The sequence below is a fragment of the Epinephelus lanceolatus genome, chromosome 6, assembly GCF_041903045.1.
Source record: "Epinephelus lanceolatus isolate andai-2023 chromosome 6, ASM4190304v1, whole genome shotgun sequence".
Classification (NCBI taxonomy): domain Eukaryota; kingdom Metazoa; phylum Chordata; class Actinopteri; order Perciformes; family Serranidae; genus Epinephelus; species Epinephelus lanceolatus.
The window spans coordinates 23,218,617-23,240,321 of NC_135739.1; the positions used below are offsets into that span (position 1 = coordinate 23,218,617).

Sequence of the window (21,705 nt, forward strand, 5' to 3'; positions counted from 1 at the left end):
ATTCCTAAACATGGTGGCCATTATGTGTTCTCCTGATAGATAAGCAGGTTCATTTTGAGCCAGAAAACCCCTTTAGCGTTGTAAACTGTCTTCGTGCCACTAGCTGTGTTGACACATCTAATGGTGCTAACAGAGCTAGCAGTGATGCTAAAGGTGGTTTGTGGCTTGAAATTGAGCCGCTTGCTCACCAGGGTGACCTGGAGGGAGAATGTAGTGTGGGCACAATGTTCTCACAGAAATGCTACTGGGTCGGCAGTGTTCCTTGAAGTAATCGCCAAATGATTAGTGCTGCTAGCAAGCTCTCATCTGTGGTGCACAGTGCAGTGAACTGAAGAGAAGCAAAATTAAAAATCTATAGACTGAAATGCGTAACCGGTTAAAAATATTCTCAGCAATTAACTGATTATGGGTTAACCATTGACATACCTAATAACAACATAGCCATGACAGAATGTACTAAATAAGCTCCTGTGTTTGATAAAGGCCTGGTTCAGGTGAGGTGAGTAATGCTGCATTCACATGGAATCAGGCAAACGGCAAACCGGATGTCATGTTAGTGGACGAGAGAAGGACGGTAAAACTTGGGCGAGGCCAGCAGAGAATACCATCCACGGCAATGGTAGACGGCAATGCCGTCCAAAGTTAAAATATTTTAACTCTTACCGTTCACCGGCCACGGAATACTCAACCGGATATGATGTCGTTCCAAAACAGAAAAGAAAACATGGCTGAATTCAACAACGAAAAAGCTAGTGCTTTTGGTGCAGCAGCACCCAGAATTATATGACCAAACTTTAAAAGCCTACCGTGATGCTTCCAAGAAGGCGTACATATGGGACGCGATTAGTGCAGAGCTGGGTGGAATACCAGGTACGTAATATGAAACGTAACGTTATGAATTGCTTTATTATCTTAGAGAGCTTAACATCGCCATAGCAACAATCACGTGTCACATGTGTCTCATTTTGCGTTCCGTCCAGGAGATGTCTCCCGTCTGCCTGATTCCATGTGAATGCGGCATAAGGCAAAAGACACTTTTTTGTGACTTCCTCTTTGATTGCTGCCTGGATCTTTACTACAGATGCAAATAAATTTCTCTAATTATTTCAAACAGGAGGGGGTGGAGAAAACCCAAAATCAAGCATGAGGCGGGCTGTGACCAGTGTTGTTAGGCTATGTGAAGCACTCATGTTAGACAGACTTGCGAACATATATTTTAGATTTTATTCATTTCTGTAATCACAACAGTTGTAGGAGCTTCATCCATGTATTTTTCTCTACACTACATTAAAGTTTATTTTATCTATTTTGAGTGGAAACAGGCTGCGGGAAGCAAAATCTGGTACGTGTGGGGATGTAATCTGCGACTGTGACAGGTTATAAAGTGCCATCGATTGACAGCCGATCCATCCAATTGAAATGTTGCTGCTGGGATCCAGCGAAGAGAAAAACAACCTGGAAAAAGATGGAGGTGAAAGTCCCTCAGCTTATCTTAAGGTGTGGCCACCAGCTCCTTCTCCTTCAGTATATATCATCAACAAATCAAACCTGTCTGAAAAGACCTCAGTGAGTCAGGAGTGGTCACAAGGACCTTATTGACTCTGTAACAGTATAATCTGTCCAGTCAGCTTCAGAGTAAGCCTAACATCGTTTAGTGTGAGTTTGCTTTTACCGGCTACAGTCTGAGTTGGTCAGCGTTGGTTCTGGTGGCTGGTAATTTCCCATCTAACCTTGCTTCCTACCTCTGCCTTTCAGTAAGTGCATTTTATTGTGTGGCCTGTTTGTGCCACGGTGACCTCACAGCCCCCGAGCCACACACACACACACACACACACACACAGGCCTCAGTCTTTATTCAAACAATGATCAAGCTTCCTGCACACGCTCACTCAGTCTTATGACAGGGTATGACTATGGCTGACTGGATGTATGACTAGCTTGAGTTTGTAAGAGGGAGAGAAACAGGGAGAGAGGGAGGGCAGCAGCCATATCTCATGAGGCTCTGTCGTTTTTCTGAGCTGTTATGTCTGTTGCAATGTGTTGTGGCAACAAACAGCTCAACCTGCTCCCTTTGGCCTATAGGGCGAACACACACAGTGGGCACCAGTAGTTTTAATTGCAGATCAAACTGTGTATGTTCTTGTAAATTTCTCCAAATACGTATCTTTAAATTATTTATCCAGTTACTCGTGAGCACAAAAGTTTCCTCGCCCTCATGCAAACAGCGGTGATTTGGCTACATATGCTATAGCAATTGGTACCACATTCATAGTTGAAAATAAGTACGTAAGACTGTATTTATACGGCACTTTCTAGAAGCAGGGTTACAAAGTGCTTCAGGACAATAATGCTTTTGTCCAAAATCAGTAAAAAACATTTGAAAACATTTTTAAAATCAAAAACATACAAAAAAAAAAGAAATTATACCAATAAATTGGGTCAAAGCAGCATCATTGAAATATGTTATCTTTATGACACCTGTAGTACAAATGTGTCTTTCATACACCAGGAAGTGGGCTGCATGAATTGCAGCTGTGCCGTGTTATCAGTATGGCCTCTCCCTGCAGTTTGCAGTTTTATTGAACTCTTTATCTAATCAGCCGTCTGGACCTTGAAACTAAAGCCCTGCTCTGCTCCGTGCAGCATTCCTCTGAAACACTGAGGAGAGAGAGAAGGGAGGGTGGGATGAAGGAGAAGGGGTGGAAATGGATGAGAAAGAGACAAGGGAGGGAGGGTGGAAATATCAGAGAAGGGGCCGGGCTGAATTATGGCGAAGTTGGCAGTCGTGGTGATATAACAAGGGTAATGAGGGCAAAGAGAGGAGAGAAGGAGGAGGTTAAATTTAGAGAAGAGGTAGGTAGGGAAGAGGAAGTGAAAGAAGGGGAGTTTGGGCCAGGAGGGGGAATTGAGAGGGGAGGAGGAATAAAAGAGGAAGGGTGGCAAGAGGAGGAAAATGGGTGGGAGGAGAAAGCTTGTGTAGAGGAAGACAGAAGGGGTGGGGGAGAGAAGACAGGAACGTGAGGAGAAATAAGAGTGAATGAGAGGATAGGAGAAGATATAAAGGTAGAAAAAATGGGAGCCAGAGGAGAGTCAGTTAAGGGAGGAGGAGAGAGGGGGAAATGAGGACCTGATTGGGAGCTGCTGTCCAAACAGAGGAGCGCAGCAGGGCTTAGCTGTATCTGATACAGTTAAGGGAGAACCTGTGGAGGTGTACTTTCACAGACCTCCAACTGCCTTGTCTATATGCAAATCAGGCGCTTCTCATGTGTTGTCAGTTTTTCCTCCTGGAGACTCGAGGTTTATTTTGAGCAGTTCACATAAAATTGATTTGATTTGCTCAGGTCTGGTGAGGAGGAGAGGGTAGAGGAGGTTGAGGAGGAGTAAAGGGATGGATACAGGGATAAAGTTGCAGGTGGAGAGGAAGGAGATAAAGAGGATGAATTAGCCTAGATGCAAGTGTTGAACCCGTGGTGGAGCGGACCAGGCTGTAATAGTGAGACATAAGCAACGGCAGCGTGATTTGCTGTCAAAAAGAGCAGCAGTATAATAATAATGTATAAAAGGCCAGATAAACCAAACTGAAAACAAAGAACTGGTAGCAACAAAGGTCTAGTGATGCGTCGCCTCATGTTGCCTGTGTCTCAGCCAAAAAGTTGGACTTGAACACATCGCAAAGACTACAGCCAGCAGCCAACTAGCACGTACATTCTGCGCCTACATGAAAGGAAATAATTCCCCATACCAGCAGGTGGCGGTGGTCTGTGTTCGTCATACAACAAAGGAAACTGAAAGACTGGCAGGGCACATTCACGATGCTAGTCAGCCAGTAGGAACATCAACAACACAACCCAATGTTGAAGGAGCAAAGAATATTTACCATGTTTATGCTAAAGAGCTAAATGAATAAACATATAACAAGTTTGTTTTGTTCTCACGCTCTTTTGACTTTCGCTGTTTGTTTACTTTCCTCACTTCCGTTTCCCTTTTCATGTGCTGAGATGAACCAGAATCAAAGTGATTTCATTCACCAATGTGCTCCGCCATCTGTGACGCTGATATAGCATGCTGAATCGGGTGAAAAAGCAGACAAGGGCCGACAAGAGTCAATTACTGGCAACTGTACTGGAAACTATTGCAACAGACACTCACCTTCAACCCAACATTAACCAATGTCTGACCCTTGGCTTGATAATGCAGAGTCCAAAGAACAAATGTAAAGTCAAAGAAACTTCATCTGAAATGTTTTTATATGCTTAAAAGACTAAAGAGTTGTTAAAGAAATAATTAGTTGACATATAGTACTATCTACTGTAATATCAATGTAATATGTGATTCAAATTCCAAAAAAGGCTGATCTTGTGTTAAAACTTGGGGACTAGTTCATCTACTTAAAACATCAGCTGTAATGTTGTGTGAGAAATGTGTGCTGTGCTGCTCGGACTCATTTACACAAAGCTGAGGTCAGTATGCAAATGTTAGACCAGTGACTGCAACAGGTTCCACACTGGTCATTTTTACTGCCTGAGCTCTGTAGGGCAGGAGTGTGGAAGAAAAATGAACTGGAAAACAGACGGTGGAGGTAAGAGGACCTAGGGCGAGAGAAAAGCAAAGGAGAGAAAGAGGAAGAGAGGGATTTGCGGACAAAGAGATGTCAGTTGTGTAAGAGGAGGGAGAGGCAGGGAAGATAAGTCGATGTGTTTTAGCTGCAGCACTGCATGAGGAGACTGTGCAGTGTTGGCAGCGGATACACACACACAGGAGTGAAGATGCAGTAGTTATTGACACACACACACACACACACACACACACACACACACAGTGGTGAATCAGCAATAATTAGTGATGCTATCAGCAGACCCTGTCCACGCCACCAGTCTCACAGACACTAGTATACAAGTGATAAGGCAGATATAACCTGTGTGTGCGGGTGTATTTAAGGTCATACGTGCTCATTTTTATCATATCTGTAGGTAGATAATGTTCATCTGTATGTAACATGTTTGCATAATGAGCTTTTAACAGATTCAGAGAGTGTGTTCTGCTCTTTTTGGGATCCAAATGGTTAAATCCAGCAGCACCAGTAAGTCAGGCAGTTCCAGGTGGCACCGTTTAGACACCTCCAGTCAACTGTGACCAATGTGAGTCAGGTCTCACACGCATAAATCTGTACACACACACACACACACGCACGCACACTGACAAGCATCAATAGTTCAGTGACCTGCGGTGGAAAACTACTTTGAAATGCTCTTTTTTCATGTCACAGTTGATTGTAAACAAGTTGTTTTTTTCCCCACAAACACCTTCCTTTACATTCATTCAGTCCCACGCATTCACAGGAAGCTGCGCCATACACATACACAGTGCAGCGCTGTTGGCCTCCAAACAGCTGCAATCTTCTTGCTGACGGCCACGTAAACTCTTCAAGGCCTCAGTGTACTTACTGCAGAATCAGAGTTCAGCAGGTTTGTACGAACAAACTAAGCTATAGACTGAATCACGGTGCTTGTTTACAATAACTTCTGGGTAGAAAATCCCTGCGTCATTAGCTACCTAAAAAAGGCCCACCCGAAAAAATTATTATCAGTTTATGAATGTGCTTTATTTAGAATATTTTTCAGTACTGTACCCTGCTGTCAGACAGCCCTTTCTGACAGGAAACTGAAGCTGTTATCTCAAAGCCACTAGACTCCATGCCTTAAACAGTCATTTTACTTAGCAGAACACGGGAGTTATCTGGTCTACAGCTGCCTCGATCAGTTAGTGTGTATAATGAAGCAGTGAAAATGTTCCAAATATAGCGTACATACACTTTTTTTTAGTCAGCTAAAATGTATTTGCTGTGGCCCCCGTCCACGGCAGTACATTGCTCAGCTTGTGCAGGAACATTTGGTTTATCAAAGACACTAGCAAAGCAAGGGTCACATTTTCCTGACCGAACCTGACCCAAGTCCGAGACAGTTATAACCAAGCCCAGCCCGACCCCGACAGACTTTCTGATTGTTAAGTCCAAATCCAACCCAAGCCTGATGCAGTTTGTTACCTGACATAGTTATTGTTATCATGAATACAGCTTATCTGTTTACTGTGATCACACATGGACAGTGTGTAAATGACCATCAAAAGGCTGCTGTTATGCACAGTCAAACATGCACGCACAGCAGCGCAGCATAGCACTGTGTTGCATTCAGGCGTTGTCACGTAAACACGCAATTCACGCACTTGAATAGACCATAGCACAACACAGCAGCATGTCAAGCAGACCGAACCTGAGCAAAATTTCCGGGTTCGGAGTCGGGTTGGGTATCCACACTCTAGTCAGATAGGTCAGACCACTGTGTTTGAGTATGTGTCTTAAAATGTTACAGTTACGGCTGAAAATGACGACAGAAACAAAAAAGTTTGCAGACTTTACATATCTCTGCAATTCAAATCAGCTGCTAGGTATCTACAGGAAAGTTATTGTTGTTAGCATAACATCACGGCAATTCAGTCTACAGCAGCAGCTCCTGCAGTGTGCATTGTCACTATCTACGCTGACTGATTTATGTGTTCACCATTGCCCCCATGTGACTTCACACTTTGCATAGAATATTACAGTCAGGTCCATAATTATTTGGACAATGATACAGTTGTCATCATTTTGGCTCTGTACACCACCACAATGGGTTTTAAATGAAACAATGAATACCTGCTTAAAGTGCAGACTCTCAGCTTTCATTTAAGGCTTTTTTCCAAAAATGTAGTATGAACCGTGTAGGAATTACAACCATTTCTTCACACAGTCCCCCAACTTTAAGGACTCATAAGTATTTGGACAAACTAACATAATCATCAATTAAACAGTCAGTTTTAATACTTGGTTGCAAATCCTTTACAGTCAATGACTGCCTGAAGTGTTGGACCCATAGACATCACCAGATGCTGGGTTTCTTCCCTGGTGATGCTCTGCCAGCCCTTTACTGCAGCCGTCTGCACTTCCTGCTTGTGTTTTGCCCTCAGTTTTAGCTTCAGCAAGAGAAACGCATGCTCAATTGGATTCAGGTCAGATGATATGACTTGGCCATTGCAGAACATTCCACTTCTTTGCCTCAAAAATGTCTTTGGTTGCTTTTGCAGTATGCTTCAGGTCAATGTCCATCTGCACTGTGAAGCATCGTCCAATGAGTTTTGAAGCATTTAATTGAATCTGAGCAGATAATGGTGCCCCAAACACTTCAGCTTTCATCCTGCTGCTCTTGTCAGCAAGACAAGACTTCACTAGAATAAATACCAAGGGTTTATCACAAGATGCAAACCATTGGTTAGCCTTAAAAATGGAAGACCAGATTAGAGTTTGTCAAAAACCATCTAAAAAGCCTGTACAGTTGTGGAACAGCATACTATGGACAGATAAAACAAAGATCAACTACCAGAATGATGGGAAGACAAGAGAAGGAAGAAGGGAAGGAACTGCTCATGATCCAAAGCACACCACCTCATCAGTGAAGCATGGTGGAGGTACTGTTATGTCATGGCCATGTATGGCTGCCAGTGGAACTGGTTCTCTTGTATTTATTGATGATGTGACTGCTGAGAAGAGCAGCAGGATGAAAGCTAAAGTGTTTGGGGCTACATTATCTGCTCAGATTCAACTAAATGTTTCAAAACTCATTGGACGATGCTTCACAGTGCAGATGGACAATGACCTGAAGCATACTGCAAAAGCAACCAAAGACATTTTTGAGGCAAAGAAGTGGAATGTTCTGCAATGGCCAAGTCATATCATCTGACCTGAATCCAATTGAGCATGCGTTTCTCTTGCTGAAGCTAAAACTGAGGGCAAAACACAAGCAGGAAGTGCAGACGGCTGCAGTAAAGGGCTGGCAGAGCATCACCAGGGAAGAAACCCAGCATCTGGTGATGTCTATGGGTCCAACACTTCAGGCAGTCATTGACTGTAAAGGATTTGCAACCAAGTATTAAAACTGACTGTTTAATTGATGATTATGTTAGTTTGTCCAAATACTTATGAGCCCTTAAAGTCGGGGGACTGTGTGAAGAAATGGTTGTCATTCCTACACGGTTCATACTACATTTTTGGAAAAAAGCCTTAAATGAAAGCTGAGAGTCTGCACTTTAAGCAGGTATTCATTGTTTCATTTAAAACCCATTGTGGTGGTGTACAGAGCCAAAATGATGACAAGTGTATCATTGTCCAAATAATTATGGACCTGACTGTATGTTTGGTTGAGTTGGGTCATTTTCCAGATCTGGGTTTCCTGCAGCATTTTTTTGTGGAGAGGCCCCACCACTTGTGGTGTTCTGTATTTAGACTTGACCTGTTGGAACCAGAAAATAAAGACATAAACATAAGGCGTTGATGAAGACATTTCTTTAAGGCCAGCAGTTCAAGTAAAGCCAGTTTAATTAAAAATATGTCTAGTTTCCATCTGCCACCACGAACACACCCTGACATGACATTTCCTGACATTTATGAGATACAGACACAGTATTAATTGATATCACAAGCCGTGTTAATTTGATGCAAATTGCTGCCTTTCTTGTCACTTTTATGTCACAGTGTGTTTTTAACCCCCTGACAGAATGCCGCCAGAGCTCGCCAAGTTCACTCGCAGGGCTCCAAAAACAACAGCCAAATAAGTTGAGCCCAATCTGTCTTTTAAAAATCCATAATTGGTCAACCTTACGAATAAAACCTACAGCGTCTGTGCTGCACGCCAAGTCAAAATTTGGTCAGCACACAGCAGGGGGGCCACGATGAGAAAACAAGCTTCACATGGTCGTTATGCTTCTGCTTTGTTTTGAATCCAAAGCATAATAATGTGGACTTTGGAAGGCGGAAAAAGAGAGTACAGAGCTAGGAGTTTCTGGAGCCAAGTAATGGCGTCACATGATGACAAAAGATGTCAAGATGCCCTTGAGAAAGGCATATAGCCACTTATTTTTCCAGTGTTGTTCCACTATGGCTGTTATGTTGGTCTGTCAGCTTTCTGAAACTAAAGAGGTTAGGAGGGTCATTTATGGCAAAAATCTACATTTTTATTTTGATGTTTTCTCACACAAAGCTATCATAATGAAGTTGGGTGTGTGCAGAGTGATGCGATATTGAAGGAGAGCAGCTTTTTCTTTGTGGTCCCACAGGGAAAACAGCAATTAAGTGGTTTAATGAAGGCTGTTAAATTGACATGGAGGATGGCGCTGCAGCTCAGCACGATTGTCTGCAGATGGTACAAAAAGCAGACCTCGGTGATGCATTCTCGTCGTAAGCTTGTGTGTGTTTGAGTGTTTGTAGCCACACGCTCACCTTCTATTGATTTTTTATTTCTAGAGGTTTCACATCTCGTATTCCCTTTTCCCTCCTCTTTTTTTTTCTGCCTCTCTGTCTCTTTTTTTCTGCCTCACTTCAGTCTCAGGAATGCATTGAATGTCCTTATCTTTGCCCATGCAAACACAAGGGTGAGCCAGCAGCAGAGGTTGAATTCCTCTGCAGATCCCATGCAGACAGACCACACCACACACTGGCATCTAGACAGCCTACAGCCAAAATGGCTCTTTACTCTAACTGTAAAATCCCCTTGCAGAGGCCCTGAACTAAACTGTTGACCAGCCAGTCTGTGGAGAGGATAGCAGACTGACCTTTTGTTTTCTGTCAGTGCCTACATTTTACCTGCAAAGTAGATTTTAGGAAGTAAAGCATGACCTCTAAATCTTGATTGGTCACAGGACAAATTTACCGGTTCACTAATGACCCGTTTTAGCCACAGCTGGCCAAAGTTTGCCTTGTGGCAGCTGTTACAGGCGTTTCCTATTTGCATGAATTGATTTCCAACAACCTGGTCTGCCAACAAGTTGACACGTAACACGATGCAAACTACACTACAGACACATAACCACATCCAAGTCAAACACTTTAATTTATCCTACATGGAGCACTAGAGAAGTCTGGTTTGACTTATCAAACAAATCAGTGCATGCCAGAAGTTGTAGCCGCCTTTAGATCAACTTAATCCCTGCCTTCTCATTGATTTGAATGCAGCCAGTCCGGTAGCGCAGTGCCCAGGCCAACACAGGCTGCTCTGGCAAAAAGTTCATCTCAACCTTTGCTGCAACATGACATCATCCAGGAAGATGCTGCACATATTCCTGGTAGAATACTTTCTAAGGTAAAAGCTGTATTTCTGCTGTTTACATCACAGTTTCATGATAATAGAGTTCATTTGCTGCCTTGGTAATTTTCTAGACTTGTAAGATACTTTCTGTGAGTATTACAGACCACTGTGATCAGCCTTTACACACATAAGTCTGTTACTCTCACTGGACTTCCTGGACTAACTTTCATGTCTAACGCCCTCATCACACAAAATTGGTGGCTAATACACAGCTGTTTAATAACTATACTGACCACTAGATGATAAGTGTCAGGATCTGTCTGATTCAGGTGACGACGTATTGATTGTTACATGGCATGTTTGCTCTGAGGAAATTAATCAGCACATCTTGAAAATGGAAAAGAAGAAAAGTCAATCAGTCACAATCAGGTTGAGATGTAAGAGGAGAGAGCAAGAGGAAAGCCAACCATCAAATTGAGCTGCAACTAGCAGTTATTTTCATAATCAATTTATCTGCCCATTATTTTGTCAATTAATCAATCAGTCAATGAAATGTCAATTTATTAAATTTATTAGAATGCCCTCAATGATGTCTGCAAATTGTATTTTTTTATCCGACTAATAGTCCAAATATCTAAATCTTTTCAGTTTATTATCATCTCTGACAAAGAAAAGCATCAAATTCCCACATTTAAGGAGCACAAAACCAGCAAATGTTTGGCTATTTTGAGTAAAAACGTATTTAAATGATTATTCGAGTGTTAAAATAGTTGTCAATTAATTTGCTGTTGATCGACCATATAATTAAATGGCTAATTGTTGCAGCTCTACAGTCAAACAACAGGCTGAAATTTGCTTTACAATCATCATCTGTACTAAAAGACGGCATTGCGACTATTTAAACTTTGCTGCAAATGGTCAAAAAATAAACTGGGATTTTTGTGGGGTGAAAAATGTAGAAATTATATCCTTTAAGTGTGAGTGCAATGATTACACTGTCTTGGATAACTGCTGGCTTTTTAAGAATACACACCCCATGAACAGATTGGACATTAAGCAGCAAAACTGTGGACTAGGTTGAACCTGAGCATGTACAGTGGCATTGCCATGGGTACAAATTCAAGGTATGGTGGCTCATAATGGGCAATGTAGCAAAATTATCTGAAAAAAATCAAATTGTTTTTTTTTTATATGCAGAGGAGGAAAAGGGAGGTTTGCTATGGTAATACAGACAGGTTTGTATTAGAGGACCACATTGGGATTGGGATCCCTCAACGCAAATCTCGTGGGAGTGGGTGGCTTAAACTTTGTTGCGGGCAGGAGCGAGCGGGCCCCAAGGAAGTGTGCCGAGCTTTGAAGCCAATTTTTGTAGTAGCAATAAAAAGTGGAATCACAACTGCCGAACTCGTCACATGATGCCATTTGGCCCAAAACGACTTTTTTCCTATTGACTTACATTGTGAAAGACACATCTGTAAATTAGTGGAGAAACTTTTTTGAGTGTTTTGAGTGAAATTCTAGAGGAGCCGTTTTATCCCCATTCAAGATGGCAGAGCTCTATACCAGAGGTAGCTGGCTTGGCCAGCGTTTTAAGTCTCTAGTGTGCTTGCTGGGCCGAGCCCCGCCTCCAACACTGTATCTGGGTCTGTTCATACCTCCATGGTAGCAGGCAGTCTGAAACACAATGTGCAGGAGCAGGCAGTCCTGGTCAGAAGTCCAGCAGGAGCAAGATTAAGAAAACAGTCCCGTGCAGGGCTCTAGTCTGCACCTGATTAATGATTAAGTCTAAAAAGTTTTACAATCACAGACAGAAATCCTTCTACCTAGCTCACTTTCCTTTCTTAAAAAACCCACACACATATGCAGACCCAGTATTTTGTGTGTGTGTGTGTCACTTATCCAGACAGTCTGCCTCAAGACGCACACAGTAGCCATTGATACCTCCACACAATACACCCTCTCAAGAAAACACATGGGATCACAATGCTGTGGCTGCCATACACGCTGCTTCACGTATGCCTGTGCATAAAATTACAATGACAAGGGGCAGACAAAAGACAGTGCTGTTCTGTATTAGCATCCATGTAGGCCACAACACACACACACACACACACACACACACACACAGTTCACCCCTCACAGGTCTAAATGGATTTCCTTGCATCACAACAGAGTACAATGCTGGTATAGAGAGGCTTGGCCGAGCTGCAGGGCTGACACACTGCACTCACACAACCCTCGGGTGCTCAGGTTAGTGCGAGCAAGGAGCGACCTGCTTCTGTTATTTAACAGAGCAGATGACTGTCACATCTTTCTGATTGTCTTTACACTGTACAGTCTCCGCTGCCGCACATCATGGTCTCACTCTCACTGTCTGGTTCTGGGTCGGGTGTTAATTTACCACAGGAGGGTCGCACATGCTCTGAGTAATAATTAACATCAGCAGCTCCTCTGTGGCTTCAGACAGCGGTGATTTAAAGGAAGATAGTCACACTTGAATTCATTCACTATGTTGAATATCATTAATTTGTAATGTTCAGTGCTTTCAGGTTAGTTTATTTGTGTGAGTCCACATGGGCCTGTTTCAATAATCACATCACCAACATGATGCCAGAATAAACAGCAGGGTTTTCCCGAACATTATAAGACTGGCCGCAGTGATTCCCCCTGTTTTTGGTCTCCACCCTCGCCTACTTGCACAAGTCTGAAGAAAAGTAAAACAACACTTTAAACACGACGCAGCGTAGTTTACTGGTAGCCTGCAGCTGCACTTTTGGAGTAGATGACGCCAAAAGGTCTGTCGTTCGTCCTTCCTCTCTGAAAATCTACCAGCAAACCACTCGACAACCAAGCCGTCCATGCCTGGGAGCACACTGACTGGTTTGTAGAGGTAACTTGGGCGTTCCTGGAGCTTCACTAAGTTTGTTTACTAGTCGCAAGGGCAGTACTTGGTTTTATTTTTGTTGGCCAGATTTGGTATTAAAGGCTACCAGTACTTTAGTTTTATATAAATTTTTTCCGTGGGGTCTTAAAAAGTCTAAAAAAGTCTTAAATCCAATAATTTGAATTTAAGGCCTTAAAATGTCTAAAATTCTCATAAAATCTCATAAAAGGTCTTAAATACGATTTTGAAAGGTCTTAAAAATCTATTGACGTTACTTTTATTTAAAACATGCATAAACTTCAGTCTCGCTTTTAAATGTTTCGATTTTTGAGGACGCTATAACGTAACTACAAAGCGGAACTGAAGTAGGCTACCTGTGCTGCCCGGTCAGAATTTATCGAACACCACCAGCTAATGTGCTGTACGCGCGCAGCGGTGTGTTGTGACAGACAGCTTAGCATAGCAGTGGAGAAAACTTGCTAACAAAAGCCCACAGCAAAGCCGAATTACTTGCATAGATGGGTAAGTGCAATTTCAGCGATTTGTGGCTTCAGAACGAACAATTTAATACATGGTTGAAGCTGGTGGATGGAAAAATATATGAAGCACACTGCACTTTCTGCAAGAAAACTTTAAAACTTGGAACATTGGGCATCAAGGCATTGGAATCCCATTGCAAATCAGAAAAACATAAAGCGGTCATAAAATGCCAGCAGCAAACGCTGTCAATCAGCCAGTATTGTTCCACATCAGGAGCTGGAGCATCGAGGTCCAGCGCGACCCAGTCTGCTGCAACTCCAGTCGACCTCCGGACAGCGTTTGGGTCTACACCCACACTAAAAGCGGAGGTGCTATGGACTTTTCATACGGTAACTAAGCACCAGTCATATACTGGTAATGAGAACATTGATGACCTGTTCCAGACTATCTTCCCGGATTCCGAGATTGTGTGCACGCATACACACACGCACACACACACACACACATACACACAATGGCCGTTGGCTGTAGAGTTTACCAATATTTTTTTTATTCTGAGTTCCAAACAAATATTAGTTCACAACAGAGAGGTTTCTGGTGTTTTTAGTTAGGTTAAGCATTTTGTATTCCAATGTGAAAGAGCTGTGAATAAATTCATATACTTTGCAAGTAATTCCGGGCCTCCAATTTTCCTTCAAGTCTTTTGTACTTTTTTGCCATTATCGATGTGAAATGGGTCTTAAATTGTATTCATTATGGTCTTAAAAAGTCTTAAAAAGTCTTAAATTTGACTTGTTGAAACCTGCAGAGACCCTGTATATATCAAAAGGCCTTTAAAAAGTATGTGTTAAATATTTTTCCATAGTCCAATGTCTGAGTGTTCTTAAGAATTAAAAGTTAATTGCTCGTTGAAAGGGTGTACTTGCATTATTATGCTATTATATTATTATATCAGTGGCATAAAATGGTCTCAGAATGACAACAGTATCATTTACTGCAATTATTTCTGGGACAATATACCTCAGGCTGCTGTACCTGCGTCTGCTCCAGTAATAATTTTCTAAGTCCTACAGAAATGGCGACCAAATGGCGGCTCTAAAAAGACTGACTTAAAAAGGTCTTGTGTTGAGCTCATTGACTGAGATTTCTTAGAGAAACAACCAAGGCTGTCACAGATTAGTAGGTGGGTCTAAAAATAGGATGGGGATGTTCTCGTTCTGTGAGGAGCCTGACGCAAAAAGGGAGGCAGATGACTACAATAAGAGCCTGTCTCCAACAGAAAGTGACCAAAATGAACACAACATGAGACAGAATAATTAAGATAATCAAATGGCAGTTCAGTCTGATAATCAGGCTGATCATGTTCTTTAGCTCTGTTTTTTTGATGCATTGTTGAAGTTTTAGGGCTGATTTTTCTTTAGTTTGGCTGTGTTGTGTCAAAACTTTGTTCTCCATATGCAATAACAAACTGAATGCATTAATTCTATATAATAGGGTTATTTTTAGTTTTGAATATGGTTTCCCCGCTGGAACTATTGTCGCTGATACTGGAGGATCGCTGCCCTCGTTCCCATTATGTTTGAGTGACATTTATGCGTCTGAAGCTCTTTGTTTCCCCCTTGAATTTCAGAGGAAACACTCACTATCTAAAGTCTATCTCTGCCTGTGTAAGAACACATAATGATTCATCCCAGGATTATATTGTCACATCCTATTTCCTCCACCACATCTGTTCTGAGCAATCGGCCACAACAATGGCTGTACAGGATACTGTAGCCTCTGTGCTGCGCTAAGCCACAAAAACAGCCTTGCAGATGGAAGATCCCCATTACATCAGTTTCCCCTGCATCCACGATGCAGCACACAAGGCCCTCTATGGCTGGAAGGAGCCCTGTTTGAATCTTACTTTAGTGTCTTCAGCAGAGCATTTTTTATTCTGAACGCACAACCTGCTGTAGATTTAAAGGTTTAGGTGAAAAAGATGCACAGTAACTTTTGCCAAATGATGTTTTAACTTTAGATTTTACAGGATTTGGACACCTGTCTTTTAACTTTTCAGATAGTGGATTTGTGTTTGCCTATAAATACCTAAAGTCAAAGTATTCTAGTCAATAAAACAGCCACACATACACTGATTAAGATTCATAAGGGCCCGCAGACACATTTAGTTTATTTCTGTTTATGCAACTTTCTTGCGAAATTGCTTTGTTAGTTACTGTGTTATATAGCATTCAATCTATGTTTCTGGGCTTCCAGCTGAGAGAATAAAAAGCTCTGGCAGCGTTTGTCCAGAATAATCGAGCCTCCACGCAGACTTTGACACATCCCCTGTCTCCTGGGTTTCGTAAATTTGAACATATAGGTGTTGACAGATATAAAAGGAAAAATAAATTGCCTTTCAGAACGACACACGCATAGTGAACGTGTAGCATCTGTTTTTATGCAGCAGCGAGAGGCTTAAGTTTTTTTTTCTGAAGAGGCGGTGGGGGGGGGGCACATCTATGATTAATGGGAGTGTGGACATAGTGGCATGTTTATGTAATAGTTTAAACACATTTAACACACACAAGTGTGCATAGGTATACACAAGACGGCACCTTTTGCCAAAATGGAAAAGTGAGTGCTATCATAGCCAGTATTTATCCTAAGAAGGCTACAAACTAAAAAGAAGAAAGTATGATGGGCCAAAACAACATGGCTTACAAACAGAGAAATCTCAGTTGTCATAAATGCAGTGTTGGTTTGTGAAAAGTGAAATAATCTTTATATGTATAAACTATAATAAACAGTATTGTAGTATTCAAATTTTTGATGATTAATGACAATGAATTAGTTTGCTTGTCAGCTGATTCAAACCAAAATGACAAACATCTGACCTTGAATTAGAAGAAGGTAAAAATGAATTGGACACATCGTTTTTTCCATGCACGAGTGAGGGTAGAATGGAGCATGAGATGGATCGGCGGTTGGCGCAGCATCTGCAGTGATGCAGGCACTGTGCCGGACAGTTGTGGTGAAGAGAGAGCTGAGCCAGAAGGTAAAGCTTTTGATTTACTGGTCCTTCTACGTCTCAACCCTCACCTGTGGTCATGAGCAGGGCTTGACGCTAACTTTTTTCCCAAGGAGCACATGTGCTCCTAAGTTGAAAAAGTAAGGGGCGCACAAAGAACTTTAGGGGCACAATGTAAATTGATCAAGTCCACATGGGCCTGTTTCAATAATCACATCACCAACATGATGCCAGAATAAACAGCAGGGTTTTCCCGAACATTATAAGACTGGCCGCAGTGATTCCCCCTGTTTTTGGTCTACACTCTCACCTACTTGCACAAGTCTGAAGAAAAGTAAAACAACACTTTAAACACAACGCAGCATAGCTTACTGGTAGCCTGCAGCTGCACTTTTGGAGTAGATGACGCCAAAAGGTCTGTCGTTCGTCCTTCCACTCTGAAAATCTACCAGCAAACCACTAAATTGATCAAATAATGTGTTTTCCATAATAAACGTGATGCAAATAGACATTTACAAGCAAAATTATTTAATGAATTTGTATACAAAACGTACAGAAAGGTAAAATCATCAAGTTTTGAAAAAGTATTGCAATTTAATTTTGTCTTTAATGTTATTATCTTATATATATTATCTTTGCAATATGATTATCTTATATAATGTTATTACTATCCTAAAACATTGTCCAGGTCCTCTGAAACTCTGCAGGATTATTTCCAGCCTGCCCAGCAGCAGTACCGTGGCAAACGGTCCCTAACTGCGGGGAGAACGGAGCAGGCCTCCCCGGAGGTCTGCCGCTTTTCCCGGTCCATCTCCTCCACACTTTGACATATTTCCACACTGCCGACAGTGGGACTTAATGGCCGGGCTCCACCGGCTGCAAACGTAAGCGTCACGTCAGCATAGCGTCGCGGCGTATTCATTGGGGCTCCACTGACTGCGTACGGAAGCGACACGTAGAGAAGCCAGCGGGGTTGTTTAATGCTGAGCCGAGAGGCTGCATGTAGGCAGAAAGAACTGTTAAAGCATTTTCCACCTAAGTTATTACATATATTTGAGTTATCTACAAGTTTACTGTACTGTTTGTCATCTACTCGCTTTCAAATGTCCGCCACGGACATTTACACAATGTCACGGATAAACATGGGTAAATGCGTGAAAAAAAAATCATCACGTATCACCTCTGATAATGGTTTATTCATTTAAAAACACATTGTGCTCGTTTAGCACACTATTTCATGTAGTTTTTATCTGCTGGAGGGTGGCGTAGGGGAGCGTAGCGCAACAAAAATAGAAGGGCCGCGTAAAATAGAGAGTTGTCGCGCGACAGATGGGGGTTGTCGGGGGGTGCCCGGTGGAGCCCGGCCGTTATATTCATTGTGCCAACAGTGGCTTGGAAAACCACCCATTACGCCAGGGCCTGCCCTGCCTGCGAAGTGCAGCGCACCAAAATTCTCCCGCGAGCCAGAGCACTTCAGTTCACATCAGACGCACATTTCTCCACACTGGTCGACAAGCGGTTCTGCTCCCCGCTGTTGTTTCCATCACATTTGGGGCTGTTTTTCCATCATGGGTAACTACCCAGCTTGACACATTCGCTCGCGGCTCGCGCAGAAAATAGACCAGACGCCGAAATGATCGCTGCAGGGCCGGTGGCGGAGCTGCGCGGCACGGCCGGTGTGGATGACACAATCGGTTAACATGGGCGCCGAAAGGAAACTGGCTTCACTTCTCGGCGCTTCGAAGCTATTCGCGGCGCTTCCGCGGGCGGTGTGGCTCTTAACCGTGTCACACGGGGAAGAGGGAAGAGGGAAGGCGGCTGGAGTTCCTCCAACATTTGCGGTTAGATTATCATATTTTTTTATTTACAAAAATATAGGCTGCTTCAGCTGATTTTTTTTATGCGCACATGTGCCCCTAAATATTCTTTACAGTTCGCACACACCTATTTTTAGTCACAAATGCGAGTGAAACGCTCGCACTGTCGAGCCCTCATGAGTTCTGGGTAGTGAGCAAAAGAATGAGATTGCGGATACAAAAGGCCGAAATGAGTTTCCTCCGTGGGGTGGCTTGGCTCAGCCTTAGAGATAGGATAAGGAGCTCTGACATCTAGCAGGAGCTCGGACTAGAGTCGCTGCTCCTCGTTAGAGTTGTTCCGGGCATGTCCTACCGGTAGGAGGCCACGGGGCAGACCCAGAACACGCTGGAGGGATTGCATATCTCATCTGGCCTGGGAACACCTCGGGGTCCCCCAGGAGGAGCTGGAAAGCATTACTGGGAAGAGGGGCGTCCGAAATACTTTGCTCGGCCTGCTGCCCCTGCAGCCCGGCTTCGGATAAGCGGTTGAAGATGGATGGATAGATTTTTCCCAGAGCTGATTTATGAGGGTAGCTAAGGAGCGAGCCATCTCGCTTCCTTCTTGTTCCTGGTAAGGGCTGCACATATACAGTACCAATCAGGAAATTGCAAGAAGATGGTGGCGGGTAAGGACAGAAAGTTTGAGCTGCAAGCAAGCATATCAGTTATCCTGGAAACAGGAGTTTAGTTGGGTGCCGTTCAAGGATGTGGGCAAAACTCTGACTATGTATTGAGCAGTTTGAGAGCAAGGTGGATAAAACAGTTGTTTATCAGGACAGTTAACTAACTTCTGACCTACTTGTCTGACCGGCCAAGTAAAAAGAAAAACAGCAGCAGCAGTTTCTAGCCTTGTTTTTGGAGTTTTAGTGGTGATGTTGCTCTTTGGTTTGTGTTTGGATTACAGGTTGTGCCTTAAATTATTCTTAGCAGATAGTCAGAGCTTGTCATGAGTAAGCAGGCTTGGCCTCAAGTGTTTTGTTTGGTTTTGCTTCTCTGTTATATAAAATAGGAACCTGCAGCACATCTAAACAATGACAGGTGACGGCAAGAAAGTCAGGAAGGTTGAAATGTGACATGTTTTTTAAACTGAGCAAAGTGTGCTGATTTTAAGCATTTTTCATACCCTCCTTTAATAGAACGCCTTTGGCCTGGCCCTGTGGCTTTTTTACCGATCATCAAAACACTTCTGTTTCGGATCTTCAGTTACAGCTCAGCCAGCTCTGATGAGCCGTCAGTGTTTATCATGGAGGAGAACAAACATGCAAACATCACGTCTCTTGAAAACCCTCTGGTAAACAGGCCGTAAACATGTTGCTGGATGCTACCGTGAAGCCACAGAGTTCCTCTCTGTGGTCTCTGCTGTCCTCTCTGACTGCTAATGCAGAAAACTGAAGTATTTATTGGCCTTTTGGGAATTCACATTGCAAGGCCAGGTCATAAATGAGTTCATATCAGCAGGAGAGAGAATCCTTTAACTGGAAGTGGTTCATTTGTAGGCTAATATTAGTGACCATGTTGTACCTTTTATTGGAGGATGACTTGTGCATTGCTAGAAGCCTCTGAGCAGAATCTGAAAGCTCTCTTTCCTAACCACAGCTGGTTTCTATGTCATGTTTAATGTGGTTTGATGCTGCTGTGTCAGATAGTGGAGATTGGAGTCGATCACATTATCTGAAACAGAGCCCCTGTTATCACACATACACCTTCACTTAGGGCTGTTTTTAGTCTTAGTTGAGGTTAGCTACTAATGATCACCAGGTGTTTGCACCAAAGAGGATCCATTTGATAATCAGAGTGTAAATATTTTGTCTCCTCACAGGTCCTCAATGCCCAGAAAGCCGGGTACAAGGCAGCCATTGTTCACAATGTGGACTCCAATGACTTAATCAGCATGGGATCCAATGATTGTAAGTTACCACCAACACCACCAGCACAGTCCTCTTTTTCTAAGCATTCAGCATCTTCCACAGCTGCCTGATTACGCGTCTTTTGACAGAGGATGTGCTTGTGTTTTTCTCTTAATCCCCAAGCCTGAGGGAAAGCCAGGCTTCTTTCATAGTTAGAAGTCCATTTCAAGTCTTAAGATGCACTCGAGAAAGGATGTGATGCCCCGCAGCAGCATAGCACCCCCTGCATATCAATCCATGTCCTCCCTGCCTCCCTCTAGCCCACATTTGTGATATGATGGTGTCTGGGGTTTTCCTTCAGTTAGGTATGATCTACTATTCCCACTTGAGGGGTTGCAGTACAGTCATAAATTATCCAGAAGGCTTCCTGCCCTGGTTATTGTTTTTAAGAGGAGTTGATCTTATAAGCTGGTGTTTTATACACTGGGTAAGGCAGTTTCTCCCATATTTTTAGGCCAATAAAACCTCTTTCCTACGGGACAAAAAAACACTAACACCCTCTAAAATTGTTATTTAGCTTTAATATGTAATGGAAAAGGTTATTATCGGCACCCATTCCCAGGACAATTGAATCTGCAGTAGTCTAAGTTATTTATCAGCTCCAGCTCCGATCAGCTCCAATCATCAGTGCTGGAAACATGACACCAGGGTGAACACACAAATTTTCCCCCTTTTGCAGTGTGATAGAATAGCCCCTTTTACACTGCCAGATTTTCGGCAAATGTTGGGCTGTTTTGCCGGCAAGCTGCGAGTGTTTAGACACACAGAGCCGGATTGGCGAGTTGATCCGAGGTGCCCAATTTTCCGCCCCGTAGGGTAGTCATATTGGCGGAACCTTTTTGGTTTATAAAGAACGAGGCGGCCTTCCACAATGGGAGGGGCTGTTGAAGACTTGTGGGAGGAGCTGTTGATGACGCCGCATGTGCGACCCACTGGCGGTGGATAAACAGGAAACAGCTGATAGCAGGAATTAGTGAGCAGCTAGTAGCAAGAGGGAAACACAAACTAGAGCTTAGATTCTCTGCCCGAGCCCGGCCCGACCCGGCCCGGCTTGGGCCCCCACCCCCCTGATGGGCCCAGGCCGGGCCCGGTCAGATATGAGAGAGAGAGAGAGAGAGAGAGAGATATGAGAGAGAGAGAAATGGCTACAGATTGGGGGTTGCAATTCACACATACAGAAAGGGGGGGGGGGGTGGTGGTGGTAGAGATAAGTGGGAGGGACAGCGGCTTTCCGTGCCTCCAAAAAAATATGCCCTATTCATTCAGTGTTTACCCAACACGCTCAATACATGGACATGCAATGACAAATTGTCATTAACTTATTACGTTACAAAAAACGATGAAAATATGGACTTACCCATGTTTAAAATGACCTGTTGAATTGAAAAAACAAGAACTGACGGGAACAGACGAGTGGAGTCGATGTTTAACGCAGGAGACGGGCCGGGCCGGATCT

The 21,705-nt window shown here is 43.1% G+C and overlaps 1 protein-coding gene across 1 annotated transcript in view; it reads left to right on the forward strand.

Annotated features, from left to right (window-relative positions):
- The window catches only part of rnf13 (ring finger protein 13), a 68,618-nt gene that overhangs the window by 30,435 nt on the left and 16,478 nt on the right, over positions 1-21,705 (forward strand). Inside the window, exon 5 of the mRNA XM_033622372.2 lies at positions 20,162-20,249. Within this exon, the coding sequence (XP_033478263.1) occupies positions 20,162-20,249 (88 nt within the window). The remainder of the gene's footprint in view (positions 1-20,161; positions 20,250-21,705) is intronic.